This window comes from Ambystoma mexicanum, chromosome 6q (assembly GCF_040938575.1).
Source record: "Ambystoma mexicanum isolate Mex_15411 chromosome 6q, UKY_AmexF1_1, whole genome shotgun sequence".
Taxonomy (NCBI): Eukaryota; Metazoa; Chordata; class Amphibia; order Caudata; family Ambystomatidae; genus Ambystoma; species Ambystoma mexicanum.
In genome coordinates this window covers 14,820,253-14,840,346 of record NC_090937.1, presented here as the reverse complement: position 1 = coordinate 14,840,346, position 20,094 = coordinate 14,820,253, and the positions used below count along the sequence as shown (strand labels likewise).

Genomic DNA, 20,094 nt, shown 5'->3' with positions numbered 1-20,094 from the left:
GGGGTGGGAGCACTGCCACAGGTCTCCCATGGGTGAACCCCCTGGGGCGGCTCTCGGATTCTTCAAAATCACCAGCCACATTGCGATGCTCCAGTCTGGCTCAAGACTGCTTATGAGCTCCCCACCCCGAGGGGATCCTTCCCGGGGTATCTCCGGCAGCTCGGAGCGCCCCCACGCGTTCCCACGCGGACACCAAGCCCCGGTGTCGGAGGCCTCTGCTTCGGTGGGGGTGGGCGCAGCAAAACACACCGTGTTCTCTGGGATGGCAAGCCCGATTTTCACCAGGATTTGAGCTGGCAGTGGAAGCTTCTTCTGCTTCCTGGGTGAGGAGTTTCAGATGAGTGTGGGCTGGGCTTGCTCTGAAATATCGCCTTTGGCCGGGCGTTCTAAGGGAGCACTACAGTCAGGCTTCAATTCAGCTGCGCCCCCTGGTGATCTGTGTCCAACATCTTTGAGACTTCCACCCCGATAGTGTCCATCACCTTGTCAAACATGCTGTGAATTCCGCTCTTCAATGGCTTATTGTCTTGTGGCTATGTCATGAACATAGCAGTCTGTGATCTGGAGTTGGTGAAAACAGATTGTGAACTGGTCCAGCAGCCTTTGGCAGTCCTGCAATTGCTGTTCTGTCAGGCCAGAGAAGATCTATACCCCGTCAAGAGACCCATCTGTGGTCAAGACTTGGAGAGGATCGGTCTCCTCTTCAGACTAACCATCTGTCACTAGAGCCAACACCAAGTCTTCCTTGCTGTAATGAAGTTCAGACAGTTTACCCTATGTGTCTGGCTATGAGTCTTTGTATCAATGGGCTAGTTATCCTCACTGACCTTTTCCAGACCACATAGGGTCCAATCCACTTATCCTGAAGTGCATTGGCCTCAACATGTTTCTTAATCCAGAACATCTATCGTGGAGTACATTCTGTCACAGCGATCTTCTTGTCACACCTGTGTTTTATCAACTACTGGAGAACCTTGAGATTTTTGCTAGAGTATTCCATGTCCTTGGGAACTCTGATTCTGTGCCCGAGCACATAATCCACTATAATTTGTGGAAAGGACTTTGTGGGTTACCATGCCATCCCTCACGCACAGACTTAAAAGACCCCCAAGAGGATGGTCAAACAGAAGTTCAAAGGGACTGAACCCTACTTCGCTCTGTGGCACCTCTCTGAAGGCCAATAGCAGGCATGGCGGGAGAATATCTCACTTTCTTCTCAGGTGTTGTTCCAGACTACCCATCATACGGCCCTGAGTTATGATAATTGAGAGATACGACATTATTGCCTCGCATCTACATAAATGTGAGGAAATGTAGAATGAATGAAATGGGGAACGTTTCTGTATTATGGTACTTCTTTCTGTTTAATGGTACCAGAATGATGTTGATGCCCCTATTGAGCCAGAATGTTTTTCTTTCTTTAAATATTTAGCACATTTTGACAAACCAAACTATTATTAGGGTATTTATTGAGTGCGGACCCAGCTTTGGGACGCAGCAAAGCACTTTACAATCATAAGAACATGGTGAGGAAAGCGGACAAACAAGAGAGCCGGGAGCTAATCGGGGAGGGCAGGCAGTTTGTTAGCAAGGGATCTACAAGCAATCAGCGGAGGAAACAGTGGGGAGCAGATCATAGAGTCTTCGGTAAGGGGGGGGGTGAAGGTGTGTTACCATTGCCAATGCTTGTTTGGGAAAGGCAGGGTTCGAAATTGAGGGGAGCTAGGAGCTATTTAGCTCCTGCTTCTAGCATAGGCGAGCCTGGTTAGCTTGAAACCAATAGCTACCGACAGTTATTTCTGGCTCCTAGGGCCAACTGGTGCCTTCTAAACATGTAAATGTGACATTATGTTGAGTATTTGAGAATGTTAATAAAGAAGAATTAGAAGACATCTAATATACATTTTAAATACAATGGTTCATACAAAATGGACAAAAAGTTAAAAGAGCATCTCTGGTAGCTCCTGGTTCCCCTGCGGTAGCTCCTGCTTACAAGGTGATGCCCGACACCCAGGTACTAGTTTTAGCTCATTTAGTCTCAATTTCGAACCCGGGAAAGGCAATGGGAGGACATGTGCAGTATAGCGTAGAGCTGAGTGCAAAGAGCAGTACTTCCAGAGGTGTTTAGGGCCACTGTGTTAAGGCCACCCAGCCGGAATTTTGGATTGTCCCGGTTATGACCAGTCAAAACAATGGAGATTGCAGTACAAGTGGAAATGCGTTGGTGGGCTGAGGACCACTGCACCTCATATGAGGAGGATGGGACCAGATGTCGCCATTCCTGATAGTTGAGCAGGAAGTAGATGGACATGTCATGAGGAAAAGGATAGTAAGAACTGACGAAGGACTAAGATTGAATGTGAAATCCTAATGATCTAAAACGGGTGGGGGGAATTAAAGCAAAAGTCACTAAAAGTGGCGTGAGGTCAAGCCTTTAGGGAGTTATACAGCGAGGTGAGCTGGAGGGTGGGGTTTGGATGGCCTGGGGGGTGGGGTGGTATGCGGTCTTATCATAAAAGTTTGCCCGTTCACCCCTTTGAAGACTTATTGAGTGATAAATGTCCATGAACACACAAATTATTTGGAGCAACTTCGCAGGGTGAAATGTTACCCGCTGAGGGCACTCGTGACTAGAAGTTCATATATCATTACTAGATGTTCATACAGGAGTTAAAGTCCCAGGTTTCTCTAACTCAGGGGTCTGTAACTTTTGGTTATCCAGATGTTTGGAACTACAACTCCGATCAACCCTAGCCAGCAAAGTCAATGCTGTGGGATCATGGGAGTTTTAGTCCAAAACATCTGGAGAGCCAAAGGTTGCAGACCCCTGCTCGAAAAGATGTTCCACTAGGACACAAATTCCTCACAAGTATATTTACAACATCGAGCGATGTTAAACTCCAAGTAAATTCAAGGGTATTAACCAATAAATGGGATGATCTTGCTAACAAACTAGGTTTAATATCCATATATAAACTTTCCGATACACAATCATTCTGACATCTCTCCACCATATGACAACTCTAGCTTCTTCAGACGGAGAACAGTTGGATGTGAGTTTGCGTTGCATATGCTTATGAACGAACACATAAAAACATTCACAGAATGACAAATGATTTGGGGACCCGAGAAGAGAATAGAAAAGATTTCAATATTTTGAGAAAAGATACTGGGTTTCTAACAGAGGTTTTCGGCAAGGGGCTACATTGCAGATTTATATTATATACAATGGTACATTCCCAACAGAATCAAATAGCACAAGATCTAGGAGCTATCCTTAGTAAGTAATTTTGGGAAGCAAGATGGTATTTTACCCCCTAAAAATACTGGCCATTTATTATTTATGAAAAGGTAGGATTGTGCTATAGGGTTGTAGTGGAGCCTAACTACATATTTGGTGGATGTGTCCTAAACAGACTAGATACTGGGACACAATTCTGAATATGATTACTGGTCTATTATGCTCCCCGATATTGTGCCTTTGGTGACAAGACCTGTGTACAAGGCACTCGGGGATCAAAGAAATAATTGGAAAACTGTTACCTACAGACAAATTACTGGTTGCTTCGAATGGGAAATCACAATATCTTCCTAATATGTTCTACGGAATGGTTCTATAAAGTGTCAATGATATTGAATAATGAAAATATTATTTTTATGTTACACAATAGTCTATCAGGTTGCTTTGTTATCTGTGGCACCTTTTTAAATTCCATTTAAGCACATAATAAGAACTCACACTCACTACAACAACACAGGCTGTGACGATTCTGGAGAATCTGTCCATTCTTCCTTAGGGAGGGGGCTGCCCCCTTTGATATTAGGGAGGTGAGCCTGCTAAGCAAAACCCTCCCTAGGAGTTTGGGAAAGCGGAACCTCACTGACAGTGACTCCTCTCCAGGGGACACAGACTCCCATTTCCATGGAGAACTCCCTAAAAAGTCTACATGAGAGACAGCAATAAAGATAATACCTCTATGTGCTTGGCTCAAGTTATTGATTAACACGTGTTCGACAACCTGTGGTGAATGATACGCCCTCTCTCATTACACGAGCGACAATAAAGGGCCAACGACCTTGAGGCAACCCCTCTCTTCTACTAACGGAGGAATAGCGAGGCTCCGATGCGAGTAGGTCGGCAAGGAGCGGAGCTGCTCTGCACAGTGGAGCCATCTGCGGCACACAGTGAGGCGAACGCCGAAGAGATAGAGGCGAATGCAGAAGGGATAAGCTACCGTCCCGATATAGAGGCTTATTAGGGCTGAGAAGCACAGACCACGCTGAGGATGTGGTGGGCCCGGTGCCCATGAACGATCACCAAAGCCAGGAACCGAGGGAAGAGTGAATCCTTTTTTTTTTTTTTAATTTCTTTTTTTGATTTTATGCAAACAAAACAACGAAAACCAAACAAGCAGTACAATCATAATAGTTCAATTACACATCAAGTTATCATAGTCACTGCTCCCATTATCTTCCCCTCCCCCCGTGAGCCTATCTGTCAATCTCTTTCAATGTTTGGCACATGTGGCCGGGTTTCGCTTTCTTCGGAGTCCGTTGGATTTGATATTACTCCAAACAATTCTGTTATTAGCGTTTTCCAGGCCAATAGGGTGCCCACCTCCCCCTCATCAGCCCGGCTACTCGCATCTTGCCATGCCACAGTTTCAGCCTCCGCCCATTTCTGTAAGTCCTTCCACCATACATCCACCTTAGGTTTGTGGCATTTCTTCCACCCCATGGCGATCCTACGTTTCGCAAGCACATACGCCAGATTTCTCAGTTTCTCAATATGTTTGAGTTTCCGTGGCCTAGGGAACCCGCCCAGTAAGCAGGCCCAAGCCGTGTCTCTGACAAGAGTAACCCCTTTATCGGCCAGTTTCTGCGCCACTTCTCCCCAGTAGCACCTAATAATCGGGCACGACCAAAACATATGTGTCATGTCAGCGTTTTCCAGGTTACATTTAGGACACACTTGTACTCCAGCGTTTCGGAACTTAGATATCCTCAAGGGGGTCATGTATGCCCTGTGCGTTACATACAGCTGAATTTGTTTTAATCTGGCATTTCTGGACACTTTTTTGTGGTAACCCAGGGCACCCTCCCACATCCCGTCCTCCATCAGGGCCCCCACTTCCACCTCCCAGTCCAGTCTCAGATGCGTCAAATCTTTCCCCACCTTAGCCATCACCATCTCATACAGTCTCGAGATCTCATGACCCCCTTCAGATATATCATACATTGTTTCCAAAACTGCATCTGGTTCTTCTATCAAAACTGTTTCTGGCCAGGTGTTCTTAATCATCCGCACCAATCTAATGTACGTGACATATTGACCCGTGTGTAGCCCCGCCTCTTCGTTGAGTTCTATGAACTCCTTAATGGATCCCTCTTGCCAAACATCGTCTAGCGTTGCCAGCCCCACCGATTCCCAGTAGGTCCTAACAATCGCCCTCAGCTGATCATCCCCTCCTGTCAAAGCAACCAGCTGTATCTGTAGGAGGCACGGGTATGGGACTTCCATTAGGCGACAAGCCCTACGCCAAATTTTCCATCCAAGCCTCAACATCGCAGGACTCCCCCTCATTTCAGTTTCGGACAGCCAGATCATTTCTTTCAAATAAAACGGGACGCAGTCCTGTCCAAGGACCCTGTGCTCAGGGGTCACTTCATCAGAAAGCCACTTAGCCACATATTGTAACTGTCCCGCCAAATAATAAACCTCAAAATGGGGCAGTTTGATACCTCTTTTTTCATAAAAGTTCTGCAGTTTCCAAAACGCCACTCTATTTCGGGTACCGTGCTACAAGAAATCCCTACACATGCTGTTCAATTTACTGAAAAACTTCTTGGGTATTATGTATGGGATATTACTAAAGTAATGCAGGAGCCTGGGCAGAACTACCATCTTGAGCATAGCCCCTCGCCCCATCATCGCCAAGGGCAATCTTGCCCAGAACTGCATACTGTTTCTAATTTTCTCGACGGCTACTTCCGTATTGTGTCTGTGTTCATCTTGCACCGTGTGATATATATCTATGCCCAGATAGCGAAAAGAGCTAATTGCCCATGGTACCTGTAGCACCGGTAGTCCTTCTACAGGGATCCCCTTATAGCTACCTAGCGGGAATATGACAGACTTTTGGGGGATCACCGAGATGCCCGACAACTCTGCATACCTTTCCATCACTTCAAGTATGTATAAGAGATTTTCTTCTGGGTATTGTAAGTACAGCAACAAATCGTCCGCGTACAAGGATATCAAGTGTCGTTCCCCTCCTACCTCAATGCCAATCGCCTCATACTGTGCCCTAAGGCATATTGCCAGAGGCTCCAGGGCCAAGATGTAAAGCATCGGGGACCAGGGGCACCCTTGTCTGGTGCCTCTGCCAAGTTGCCATCTTTCGGATATCACCGCTCCAGTTCGGACCCTGGCAAGCGGCTCACTATACAACATCTTGGCCCACCTGATTTTTTTTTTTAATCTGTTTTATTATTTTCATTGTGTCATCAACGTGAATATACACAAAAAAACAAAGTGCAATCACACCCATCCCACCCTCCCCCCTCCCTATCCCAACTTGTCCGGGCCCAAACGTGTTACACCACCAGTTCATCCACGTGATTGTTGTGAGTCATCTGTGTCATTGCCAGAGGAGCTTCCCTTGTTGGGGCTGAACAGCGTAACCGTTAGCTCCACCCATTGTAGTAGGTCGTCTGAGGTGTCCTGCCTTTGTTGGCACTGCGCCATCTCCCAGACCGCTGTCTCTGCGTTCGTCCATTTGTGGAGGTCTTGCCACCAAGTCAACAAGCAGGGGGCCCGCGGGCACTTCCAATTCATTGCAATGCGTCTCTTCGCCAGTATATACATTAGGTCTTTTAGTTTATTGAGTGGTCTGTTCTTCTTGCTTCTGGGGTATCTGCCGAGGAGGCATGCTTTTGGCGTGTGGACTTCTAGGGTGATGTTCGCCTCGGCCACCTTGGCTTTGACCTGGGCCCAGAAAGACTGAATGGCGGGGCATCCCCAAAACATATGTATCATCGCCGCGTGGGCTTCGCTGCATTTGGGGCACCCAGTGGTCTCAGCCCCACTAAATCTGGAGATGACGTCTGGTGTGAGATACGCTCTATTCGTAATGTAGAATTGGATGAGTTGGAACCTGGCGTTCCTGGATACTTTCCTGTGGTATCCCATTATGGCCCCCCATTCATTGTCTTCGAATTGTGATCCTAGTTCCTGTTCCCACGCTGCCTTACACTGGAGGTTTCGTTGGGTGACGCTGTCTAGCAGTGTGTCATATATTCTCGAGGTCTCATGGCCACCCTCGGCCGCCCCGAGCAGGTCCTCAATGTGTTCGTGACCAGTGTTTAACGGATCCGTCGATGGCCAGCGGGTCACCAGTTTCCTAACCACTGCGTTGTGGAGTAAGAACTGTCCCGTGTGGATGCCAGAGATTTTTTGTAACTCCGCGAAGGTTAATATTCCCTGATCGTCCGCCAGGTCGCCCAGGGTGGCTACGCCGCAAGGTTCCCAAGTGTCTCTTATTATCCTATGGCTTCCCGGTCTGTTGGCCATGATGGCGGCTATAGGGATCTGAGGAGAGTAGGGGTCAGGGATCAGTGCAGCCTTACAGGCCCTCCGCCAGATTTGGACGCCCAAGAGAATCAGGTATGAGTGAGGTTGTTTAGACTTGGGTTCAGACCATAGCAGGTCCCTGAGGAGCAATTGCGGGACTTGCGGCTGTAGCAAGCGAGTGTCCGTAGTGGCCTCGTCGGCCATCCATTGTATCACGTGCTTCAATTGTCCGGCCAGGTAATACAGTTCGAAGTTGGGCACTCTGAGGCCCCCCTTGTCATACGGTCTCTGCATCGTTTCGAGGGCGACCCTACGCCTGCCATCCTGCCACAAGAATGTTCTGCACAGTCTGTGTAGTTCGTTGAAAAATTGTCGTGGTATGTTGTGTGGTACGTTGGTGAAGAAATATAGTAGTCTGGGAAGCGCCACCATTTTCAGTAGGCCCACCCTGGCCGCTACCGATAGCGGCAGCCTGCTCCAGAACTCCATTGACCTTGCCAGGCCTTCCTTTGCCCTCACTGTGTTCAGTACGTGCTCAGTCTTAGGGTCTCTGTGCACTCTGATGCCCAGGTATTTGAAGGAGGAGGGTTCCCAGTTTAGGGCAAGATCGGGGAGCTGACCGGCCATTTTCCCGCTCAAGGCGGCGAGGGGGAATAGGCATGATTTGTCCCGGTTGATCTGGATCCCCGTGTATCTGTGAAATCTATCTAAGGTTTCCAGTATGTAGGGCAGTATGTGTGTAGGGTTTGTTAGATAGAGGAGCATATCGTCGGCGTACATGGAAATCACATGGTTCACCCCGTCTACTAGTATGCCTCCATCTCCGTATTCCTGTCTCACATATGCTGCCACGGGTTCTATAGCTATAATATATAGCATGGGTGACAGGGGGCATCCCTGCCTAGTTCCTCGAGAAAGCTCCCATTTGTGTGAGAAGGTGCTGTTGGTGCGTACTCTGGCCTCTGGATTGGTGTAGAGGAGTGTGACCCATTTTATGTAGCTGTGCCCTATTCCCATCTTAGACATGGTGGCCTGGAGCCATCTCCAGCGCACTGAGTCAAATGGTTTAGAGGCGTCAAGGGATGCTACTGCACATTGTGTCCGTCTGCCTTCAGTGCTGTAGATGACATGGTGCAGTCTACGTAGGTTTTCCGTAATGGTTCTACCGGGCACATATGCTGTCTGGTCTTGGTGGATCAGAGACGGGATAACTCTGCGTAACCTCATGGCCAGGATTGCCGCAAGAATCTTGCTATCTGTGTTCAGTAAGGATAGCGGCCTGTACGAGCCGCACTCTGCGCCATCTTTATCAGGTTTCAAGAGGGGTATGATGGTTGCCTCCCTCATGGTGCTGGGTAGTCGGCCTGTGTCGTATGCCTCGTTGAAGACTTGGGTAAGTAGTGGGGCTAGTTCGTCTTCATAGGCCTTATAGAACTCGCCCGGGAGCCCATCCGGGCCTGGGGTTTTCCCTGCGGGGAGCGTTCTAATGATCACTGCGACCTCGTCGGGGGTTATTGGCCCTTCCAGGGATTCAGCCGCGTGTTCCTCGAGGTGTGGTAAATCAATGATGTCCAATACATCCTCTATTTCAGTGTCTGTTGGCTGTGAGGGGTCGGTGTAGAGGGCCTGATAGTACCTCGTGAATATATGGTTTATGGCTGCTTGTGAGTACGTGTCTACGCCTTCATCATCGCGCATGTGGCAGATAGGTATTCTAGGGGTTTCCCGCTTGCAAAGCCACGCTAGTAGCTTGCCCGGTTTGTCACCGAGGGCGTGGTTTCTTTCGATGTATTTTGTGTAGCTGAGTTTCCCGAGGGCCTCCCAGTGTTGTAGACAGGCCTTCTTTAGTTCGATTATGCTATGTACGTGGGCTGGGTCTGAGGAGGCCAAAGATTCTAGTTGCTGCAGCTCGTTTTCAGCAATAGCCAACTTAGCTGTGATAGACTTTTGGGCCCCCCCTATGATGGCTATCGCCTCCCCCCTAATCACTACTTTGTAAGCTTCCCATGCCGTGCTGACATGTTGGACGCTGTCCTTATTTGTCAGCCAATAGTTCGCCGTGCATTGCCTAATCTGTTCTTGGAAAGCCTTGTCTAACAGTGCTTCGCCTCTGAGTCTCCATGTGGGTATGGTGGGTCGCGGTGCCGTTAATGTCCAGGAGGTTACTATGGGGGAGTGATCAGACAGCACTCTAGCGAGGTATTGCGTGTCTTCAAATGTGTCTAAGTGTTCCTCGCTCACCAGTAGGCTGTCGATTCTAGTGTAGACCGCGTGAGGGGGTGAGTAAAAGGAGTAGCCTCTGTCTTCCGGGTGCTGAGTCCTCCAGAGGTCTAGTAGGGCATATTGATGTAAGAGGGCTTTCAGTATTTTAGCGGGAGGGGAGGGGCGGGTATGTTTGCTATCCGATCTGTCCATACGCGGGTCAAGGGTGCAGTTATGATCGCCACCCCATATGAGCGTGCCGTCTCTGTCCGGGCTAAGCCGGGTGTATAAGGAGCGGAAGAAGACCGTCGCATCATGGTTGGGGGCATAGGTGTTTACTAGGCAGAATTCTCTGCCGTCTATGGTGCCTCTGAGCAAGGCCATCCTACCTTCGTTATCGATGTGGGTGCATGTGAGGTTGACGGGAATGGAGGGGGCAATCCATATTAGGACTCCCCGTGCATAGTTAGAGTACGTGGTGCCTATCAGGGTTCCTCTCCATCTCTTAGCCAGTGCCGCTAGTTTCTGTGCATTCAGGTGGGTTTCCTGCAATAGGGCGATTCCTATCTTGTGGCGTTTGAGGAAGGTGTGGACCCTGTGTTGTTTGATGTAGCTGTTCAGGCCCCTAACGTTCCATGACATTACTTTAACAACGTTAGTCATGGGTGTAGCGTGAGTGTGAGGACGTGGGTGGGCTGCCCTGTGGCGTCGCCCCCCGGCCTATCAGTGTGTGGTTCAGTGGCCTGCTCTGGCGGTGGCATTTAACAATACTAGTTTGAAGTGGTGATGTGTGGTGGTCAAGGTGGTTCCGGACTTTCCCATTAACTAACTGGGACGGGATGCTAACGGGCGATTTCCCGACCCTGCAAACAGTGAACTTGGCGTTAGCCAATAACAGAACTAGTCTAACGGGGTTCCCCCCATCCTGACATCCCCATTTCTGCTCCATTAGACCTACGGTCCTCTGGTGCCCTACGGGCGGGTTAGATACCCAAAGAGATTCGGGGGTGCGGGCCAATCCCCTTGGTAGTGTCCGATACCAAGCGGTGCCATTCGGTCAGCTCCAAGGCACTCGATGGTGCCACAATCTGCAAGGTGAGATTACTTCGCATACGTCCCGATAAAGTGGTTTCATTAGGCTTCCTTGGGGGTGCCGTTTTCTCTCGTTTTCCGTTACCTTCCTTCTATGTCAGGGATCTGCTCCCTGTGCATCCATTCATTTATATCTGTCGGTGATTCGAAGAGGTGCGTTCGATTGTTATGGATGATCTTAAGTCTGGCCGGGTATAGTAGCATGTATCGCAAGCCCGCATTTTTCAATCTGGCCTTGATGTGGGCGAATTGAGCTCTGCTCCTTTGGACCTGGAGGGTATAGTCCGGGTAGATTGCGATTTTGGCGGAGCCAGACTCAATGTGGCCCCCATTCCGTGAGTGAGCCAGGATAGTCTCTCTGTCTTTGTAATTGAGGACTTTAGCTATTATGGGCCTTGGCGGGTTCCCCGGTGGTAGGCGCTTAGTGAGAGATCTGTGCGCCCTCTCGATGGTGAACCCCTGAGACAATTTGCCGGCACCGACCTCTTGCAGCAGCAGATTTTCGACAAAGTTCGTGGGGTCGTTCCCTTCCGTCCCCTCCGGCAATCCGATAATTCTTATGTTATTGCGGCGTGCCCGTCCTTCCGCCTCGTCCGCCCTGTCTTCGAGGTTCTTGACTTTCTGGGCTAGGGCATCTACCTCACTTAAGAGGCGAGTTTTGGCGTCAGTATTTTCTTTAACCTGGGACTCCAATGCCTCCGTTCTGCCCGCAATGGAGCGCACATCTTGTCTGAGTAGGTTTAAGTCGATGGCCACGGCATCTATCTTGCCCTCCATGGTTTTTTGGAGCGCCATAATGGCTTCCAGTAGTTGCGAGTTCGTGGGTTCAGAGGGTCCTACCTCCGAGGTCGTCGAGGCGGCATCTGGTTTGAGGGCGCCAGTGGCTGCGAACGCCTCCATGGTTGTCTGCTTGTGCTTGTTCCTGGCGCCTTTTGCAGACATCTCTTGTGCGGGCGGGCTTGAAATGGGGGGCGCCGGCGGGTTGGGGTGCTGGGGGGGCGAGGATTATGATCTCGGCAAACCCTTGCTTCCGGAGCGCCCCGGCCTCCAATAGGGCCGGTGGTAGAGTGCAACCTCTCTCAGGGATGATGCAGCAGGTTCGGTCGACGAGCCGAATGTCCCCCCAGCCCTGTTCCCACTCCGTACCTCGTAGCGCTGTTACCGGGTCTGGGCCCTTCGGTGTGCGCCTCTACCGCAGGGGAGGCGCACGGGGCAGATGCAGTCTCCGGCCGTCGGTCGATTGGGCCAGCAATTCCCCCTGGTAGCCGGAGTCCGAGGCGAGCCTCCTTTTTCGCTCTGTGTTGGGCGCGATCCGGCGCTCGTCTCTTCCGCGGTCAGCAAGCGGTCGCCATTTTGAGTCGTGCGCTTTCCTCCTACACCACGGCGTTTCTCCTCGGTGAGGCCACGCACCGGCCCCAAAACACCGTCGGAAGGTCAGCCGACTGTACCGAAGCGATCTTCGGGTCGCAGGTGTAGTTTCATTTAAGGTGGATGCAGGTTGTGGGCAAAATGATGAGCGCATCAACGGAGCTGCTACGAAGCGCGGCTTTCTCACATGGCGGTCGGCCACGCCCCCCCATCTTGGCCCACCTGATATAGCACGACCCCATTCCATACCCTTCCAAAGCAGCCAATAGCCATGATCACTTGACCGAATCAAAAGCTTTGACTGCATCTAGAGACACTATCGCCATCTCACCCTCGTTCTTACTACCCCATTCGACCACCCGGTGAAGTCACCTATGGTTGTGTGTTATGTTTCTGCTCGGGACATAACCCATTTGATCAGGATGTATGAGTCTACCAATCACTTTCCGCAATCGATTTGCCAAGACAGCCGTGAGAATCTTGCTGTCCTGATTTAGCATCAACAGAGGCCTGTAGGAACTACATCTATGCTCCGGTTTATTGGGCTTGGGCAGCGGTATTATGATCGCCTCTCTGAGTGACTCAGGCAGCCGTCCTATCTCAAACGGTTCATTCAGCATGTCTAGCATTGGGGGGAGGATTTCTTCTCTGTATACTTTATAAAATTCGCTGGGGAACCCATCTGCCCCTGGGGTCTTACAGGTAGGCAACTGCTTCACTACCTCTTCTAACTCCTCCAACGTGATTGGCTCATCTAACTCCTCCCTCTCTTCGTCGCTTATCTTGGGCAGCCCTATGTCTTCTAACGTTTCGATTATCTTGCGCTGGTCGCCTATCTCATCATCTCCATACAGCATTCTGTAATATTCCACAAATTCTTTGTTAACCCCCTCTTGCGTGGCCACCTCATCTCCGTCCTCCCTAATAATGGTCCTAATCGGAGGCCTAGGGGTCTCGCTTTTGTATAGCCAGGCCAAAAGGCGGCCTGTCTTGTCTCCCCCCGCGTGCTGCCTCTCAACATATTTCCTATAATTGAGATTGCAGAGTCTTTCCCAATCCCCTGCACATTGTTGCTGTAGTTGGAGTACCAGCTCCGTGTCTACGTCATCGCTCTTCAATGTTGTTTCTAGCTCAGTTTCTGCCCTCAGTTTCCCTGTAGGTCAGCCAAGACCCCGCCCTGTAGCCCTCTTGACTTAGCAATGGCCGCCCCCCGCATCACCACCTTAAAGGCTTCCCATAATGTGCCCGCAGAGTCAACACTTCCAGTATTCTCCTCAAAGAAATTAGTAATCTCTTCCCTTATATCTTCTCTAAAGATTGGATCTTTGAGCGCCTCCGCTCAGAGGCGCCATGTAGGGATCTTAGCCCTCGGGGGGCAATATTGCCATCCGAGGATCAGGGGCGAATGATCCGAGAGGACCCTGGCCTTATATTCGATTTGAGTAATCTCAGACATCACATCTGCTGTAGCAAAGACGTAATCGAGCCTAGTGTGCAGTTGGTGCGGGGCTGAATAGTGCGAGTATTGCCTCTCAGTGGGATGTTTCATCCTCCACGCATCTGTAAAGCCAAAATCAGTTAGCAGCATCCGCAACGCTCTCGCAGCTGGGCTAGGCTTACCCACCCTGTCATCTGATCTGTCCACCACAGGATCCAACACACAATTAAAGTCCCCGCCCCAGATCACCGCGCTCCCTATACATGTACTAAGATTGGTACACAGGGCTCTGAAATATGCTGCTGTGTTTTGGTTGGGGGCATACGTGTTTACTATGCATACCTCCCTGCTCTCCACCAGCCCCCGCAATATAGCCATCCTTCCATCATTTTCAACCCCCTCTTGTATCGATTTGAACGGGACATGCGGTGCCACCCAGATTAACACCCCCCAGGCATATGCAGAGTATGGCGAACCCACTACGGTCCCTTTCCACTTTCTCTTATCTAGGTCCAACTTCTCCTGCGTCAAGTACGTTTCCTGTAGTAATGCGATGTCTATTTTCTGCCTTTTCAGATACATCATGATTTTGTTTCTTTTCAGGTAGCCGTTAAGGCCCCTGACGTTCCACGTTATTATCCTGAGGTCCCCCATAGGTCGTTAATAAGCACCCTCCCGATCCTCCGTCGACTACGCCCCTTCATGCACCGCAAGTACAACAAACTGATTCCTCCAAATAGGCTCGAAGTAAAACTTAAACTCCCCATAACCACACACACACACTCAACTTCCTATCCCCCAACCTTCTTCCCACCCACCCCTCCCCCAACAATACCCTCCCCAACCGTTGCCCAGCTCCATTCCTGGATCTCAGGCACCCCCACATCTAGCCCTGCCTAGCGCAAGCTTCTACTCAGGGCTCAGTAGGGTAAAGCCGCCCTAATGGCCGCTGAAACTAATAGTCTATTGGGGTAGGCCGTCCGTGTTCTGTTGCTCCTTTCAAAAAACATTACGCATTAAATTGCCAAACCGTTACCAATTACAGTTGCACTCACTATATTCCAGTCCAAATCGAGCACCAGGCTCAGATTGTGTACAAGGTTCAGTTAGTTACAGTTTCTCTATACAATCAGGGCCCTCCTCCTTACTAAATCTTCATTCGGTATGATCCTGCCGGTCACGATCCGCTTCTTGTTCCGGGCAGCCCTGCAGGTCCAGCCATGTGACAACATCCTCAGGGGTATCGATAAATAGCGCTTTGTTCTTATGTAGCACTTTCAATCGTGCCGGATACAGAAGCATGTATTTGATTCCTGCTGCCCTCAGCCTCCTTTTGACGGCTACGTAACTATATCTCTGCCTCTGCACCAGTATCGTGTAGTCCGGATATGCTGTGATGTTGGTGGATGCTCTCTCTATCGTGCCGCCCTTACGGAAATATTCGAGGATCTTTTCTCTATCCCTGTAATTCAGGATCCTCGCGATGATCGGTCTTGGCGGGGCCCCCGGCCGGGGTTTCCTCATCAGGGCGCGGTGCCCCCTCTCCACCCTGAATCCCTGCGAAAGATTCCCAGCTCCGATCCCTTGTAGGATCATGTTTTCAACATAGTTTGTGGGGTCTTGGCCTTCTTCTCCCTCCGAAGGCCAACCACGCGAATGTTGTTTCTCCTCGCCCTTCCTTCCGCCTCTTCCACACGATTTTCCAAGTTAGCGACCTGTTGTTTTAAGACATGAATCTCCTTCGCATTGCTCGTGCTAACATCAGTGTTAATCTTCACCCCACTTTCTAGACCGCTGGTCCTTCCTGCAAGTGCCCTAACATCTTAACGTAGCAGGGTGAGTCCTCTACCCACGGCATCGATCTTATTCTCTAGAGCTGTACGCAGATCCGCCATTGCCAAGTCCCATTTAGCACTTAGCCCCGTTATAGCCTCTAGAATCTGGTGCTTGTCCCCTTCGGGGGCGTCCTCCGCAGGGGTCTCGATCGTGCTCTGTACCGATGTTGAGGGGGTCCGTTGCGTTCTCGTGAAATTCTCCATCGTGGGTTGCTTGGTCTGGACTTTCAACCCTTTCGCCGACATGGCGCTTCCCTCCACTCCTGTACGCCTCCGCCTTAGTGCTGCTGTTGCACTGTCCTCGGTCCGACAATGGTCCGGCTTCCAGGTCACCTAACTCACATTCGAGATGGCACTTCGAATTGTTTTATGGGTGGGCTATGGCCTCACACTCCCCATTCAACTTCCGTAGGCCTCATCACCCAAGCATCCAATGTCATCTCCTCCTGCGGTCAGATCGCCGAGGCTCCATTAGCGTATGTCAGGCCGGGCGCTCTCATGGATTCGACCATTTCGCCATATCACCCTATTGTCTTATTTCTCCAGGCAATTTACTGCAGCCGTGTCCCGCAAGTCCGGGGAATCAGTTTTGTTTCTCCTCAGAGGCCTCTCCTTTGTTAGCCGCCATCTTGGTGTCGAAGCGGCCACACAGTCTCACCGACAAAAACATGTATATCTCACGATTCTCGGGGACTATGAACTTCTCCAGCGAGCTTCACTTGGCGTGCGGCTTCCGACGCCTGATCCTCAAAGTTCTAGGCGCTCGTTGCAGTTTCAGCAGGTAACTTTGGCAAAAATAGAGTCGGATCATCAGGAGCTCCTCACGCAGCACGTCCTATTCCATGGCCAGTTAGCCATGCCCCCCCCCAAGAGTGAATCCTTTGCTCACAACGGGAGAGCAGAAGGGCGAGAGAAGGCCACAAAGAGCAGAGTCCAAAAACAACTTGTGTTCCATCCAGAAGACAGACCGGTAAGGAGGAGCGCTGCCGAAAAGGTACACCCTCACTGGAGAGGACCCTGCAAAGCGTAAGGTACACAAATCGAGGGAGAACAGAGAGAGCTTGATGAAATACAGAGTCGCAGAGGCCCTAAGGAAAAGACTGAAAAAGAGAACAATGAGGAGTATGAGAGCCCAAGAAGCTCGAGGAGGATAGTCCTGCATTAACAGAAGAGAGGGATTACCGATAGCCCAGAGTTGAGTAAAGTAGTGAGACAAAGAAACCCAAGGGAGACAGAGGCCCATTAAAGAAAGTAAAGAACAGACAAGGGGAACCCAGAGACACCAAAACCCTGAATCTAGTGTGGAGAGAGCAACACAAGTGGTGGAGAGGGATTGGGAAATATCCCTCCATCAGGAACTTTGGACATTTTGTTTTCTCTGGAACATAAAACTTTGTGTTGTGGAACGAGAGACTCAAGGAACTTTGGTGAACTGCGAGGAACTGTGAATTACTGTCAATCTGAAGAATCCTGAAACCTGGGACCCAGCCTCTCCTTCCTGCTGCTGCTGGTGGTGGTGGTGGTGGTGGTGCCCTGGCCCCTCCTGAGAATGCTCACTGCCGCATCGGACCCCAGCGAGGGTGAAGACCGCGGGGGTCAAGGGCGCAGGTGTTGGCACCTGCTGGGTGTTAGCACCTGGGGTGCAAGTGACATCCAGAGACGAGTGATTGTTACCCAGAACCAGGAGGGATCCTTGGGGTGGGGGAAACATCACGCTCAATACTGAGGCCCCTGCTATTGTTGACATCTCACCCAATAATGAGGCCCCCGGCAACACTACTAACACAAGACCGGTTTTGAAAACCCACGGACCTGTGATGTACAGACTCAAATCACCACAGGAGCTCAAAGTCCCAGGGGGAGTAACGGATCATGATTCTGGCCCCCACCCCAATTGCCATACTGGTGCCTACAGTACCCCCTGCAGCTGTATCCCCTACCCCACCTCTTCCGGCTACTACTGGAACTGTTGGAATCACTGTATCAAGTAAGGGGGGGGGGGCAACGATGCATTTGATGGATAACCCTGATGTGCCCCCATTCTCTACAGTGGCGACCACCTGTTCTATGGGCTTCCTTAGAACTGTGGCAGAGTGAAAACAACCGTCCAAGAAGATCCCTAGGAGCAATTGCCTGGCCCCTGCGATCTTGCCTGTGCCTGGACCGACCCAAGTGGTTAATACCCTGCCCATACCATCAGAGAATCCTAGCCCTCCAGAACTTATAGCTTGAATGGACATGGATAGTGACTATGTACTTGAAAACAGGCCTTCCCTCACCAATAGTGTTTGGAGTGAGAACCTGTTGAAGCCGTACTCAGGGAATAGTGCTTTTCTTCGTTTAACCCCACTAAGGAGCCCTAAGCAAACGGCCAATGTCTTATGTCCAACATTGACCAACACGCCAAGGAGGTACGCATTGCCCAAGGCTGTAACTGCAAGCAAGTGCTTTCTGAACTTGCAGACAAATAAAAACTGTTATTGGTCCTGGTAGACACTCAAGGGAGAAGAGGAGGGGCCTTACGGGTGGTATGGTCTATTGGATACAACAAGGTCCTACGGGCATCAGTGGAGCTACCCAAGGCCCTAGATACAAATAGCCCCTTGATTGCTGAAGGTAAGGGCGCTTCTCACCAATGTATCACCATCAAACAATCCCAGGCCACTACTGATTGCAATCCCAATGTGCATACTCTTGGGAAACTGAACCAAGCTGAGCAATCTGCCCAGCAGTTATTCCAGGAAAGTCATGAAGGCTCCTCATGTCTACACTATGTAGGCAACATGGGAGGACCGGGCTACAACACTAATGGGAAATAATGGTTATAGTGCTGTCGAATATAGGGCATGCAGATCCAGTACTACGGAACGCACGACCAGCCATAAAACCCAAGGGGGCCTAGGAGGGGCACAGTATTCCTTCATGGGGTTCCTAAATTACCTTTAAACCAACGAGAACCTAGGGATGCACTCTCCAATAAATGCTTGCGCTAGCTCCGTACTGGAAGGGGCTGAGCTTTTGTGACCAGGGAAGCTATAGCGAGCTGTCAGACTGCGTAGTGAGGGGGGTCAGCTCCTGCAACTCTCAAGTTGGAATTTGGGGACCAGAGAATGGCCAATGGTGTTTTGAATAGAATTAAGAGTCATGGTCGGATCGTGAACAGCAAGATTGTAATCAGCCCCTACACCCACTTTAGTATCACCCACTCCCCTGGAAACATCACATACAATTCTGTTCTACCTGGTGCCAATATGACACCTCTGGGAAAAAGGACAAATGGCAGTTACAGTGGCCCCAGACACGAGGGGCTCATAACTGTTTTGTAAAGATAAAGAGGGGTCTCCTGTTGCCTTGAATCATTGTCCACGATCGTGACCAGTCGGACATGGGGGTTATAAACAAATCTATATTGTTTTTTTCCTTATATGATGTATTGTTAGTTACATTTATTGTTTTGTTATGTTAAGATGTACATTGATGGCCTGACAGCCGAATAAAGTTATTTGATGAGGATCAAACCAGGAGAGATTCCTAGAAACCCTTGGAAATATTACAGTATCTAAAACTGTGTGCAGGTCACTCCAGCTTAATTTCTTTTATTTTTTTAAGCGGTAAAGCCAGTTTCCAGTTTAGTGGATAGGTTTAGAGGGAGGACTATTTTTCTTCTGACAAGCACCTTAGTTTAGTTTAACAGGAAGGGAACTCGCCTTTAAGCATTAGGGTTTGAGGGGCGTTTTAACTTTTACGTTGAATAAAGACCCTTGACATGTATGTCCTCTAGTCAGAGTCCTTCATCTGGCGTGCCACAAATCCCACTTAAATTTAACAGAGGAGCCAGTCTTAAACTTGGATGTGATATACAACGATAAAGCGTTGTGAACAGATTCACAATTCGGTTATAAGAAATTGATTATGCCTTCCAAAACCTTTGGGGTTTGTATTCTATTTTATGTGCAAAATTTAACAAGAAATGCCTTGCTTAAATATGTTACTTTTGCGTAAAATCGTCAATCGAAACAAATAACTACTTTTCAACATTCCCATCTTTATAGTTCTTACCTTGCTCTCCACTTCTTCCATGAGCTCAACTATATCATATGGCAGGTCCTTTTTATAGGGTACGGGATAGCGTCCAATCGATCTGCATGCCCATCCTGATTCAGTGCAGTATGTCTGAGGATCTCCAACTACAACTGGGGCGTGTACTCTCCAAAAGACCCTTGGGCCACAGAGCTGTAGAGATTGAAAGGAGAAATAAGCTAGCATTTAGCAACAAAGTGTGTAATATTAGTAGTTCATTCAGAGCCCATGCCAAAGAGCAAGTACTCAAAACAAGCACAAAGAGCTATGAACAATAAAGATTACCCCTGCTATCTGCGCAGGGAGTATTAATTCTATTAAAGACTAGGAGGCGAGCATTATGCTTCAACTTCTTTATTTTACCACTCTTCAGCAGTTTCAACAAAACTCAAAACCATAACAAAACATTAGAAACTGTCCACTGACAGACCTTCTCATCATTTTTTTTTTTAAACTACAATCCCCACAGTCTCTGTAGTCCATCTCACTCTCTGCTCAGCTTATGA

The 20,094-nt window shown here is 49.6% G+C and overlaps 1 protein-coding gene across 1 annotated transcript in view; it reads right to left on the bottom strand.

Annotated features, from left to right (window-relative positions):
• LOC138515713 (uncharacterized) overlaps window positions 1-20,094 on the bottom strand; it is a 679,975-nt gene that overhangs the window by 480,386 nt on the left and 179,495 nt on the right. Inside the window, exon 2 of the mRNA XM_069630371.1 lies at window positions 19,568-19,741. Within this exon, the coding sequence (XP_069486472.1) occupies window positions 19,568-19,741 (174 nt within the window). The remainder of the gene's footprint in view (window positions 1-19,567; window positions 19,742-20,094) is intronic.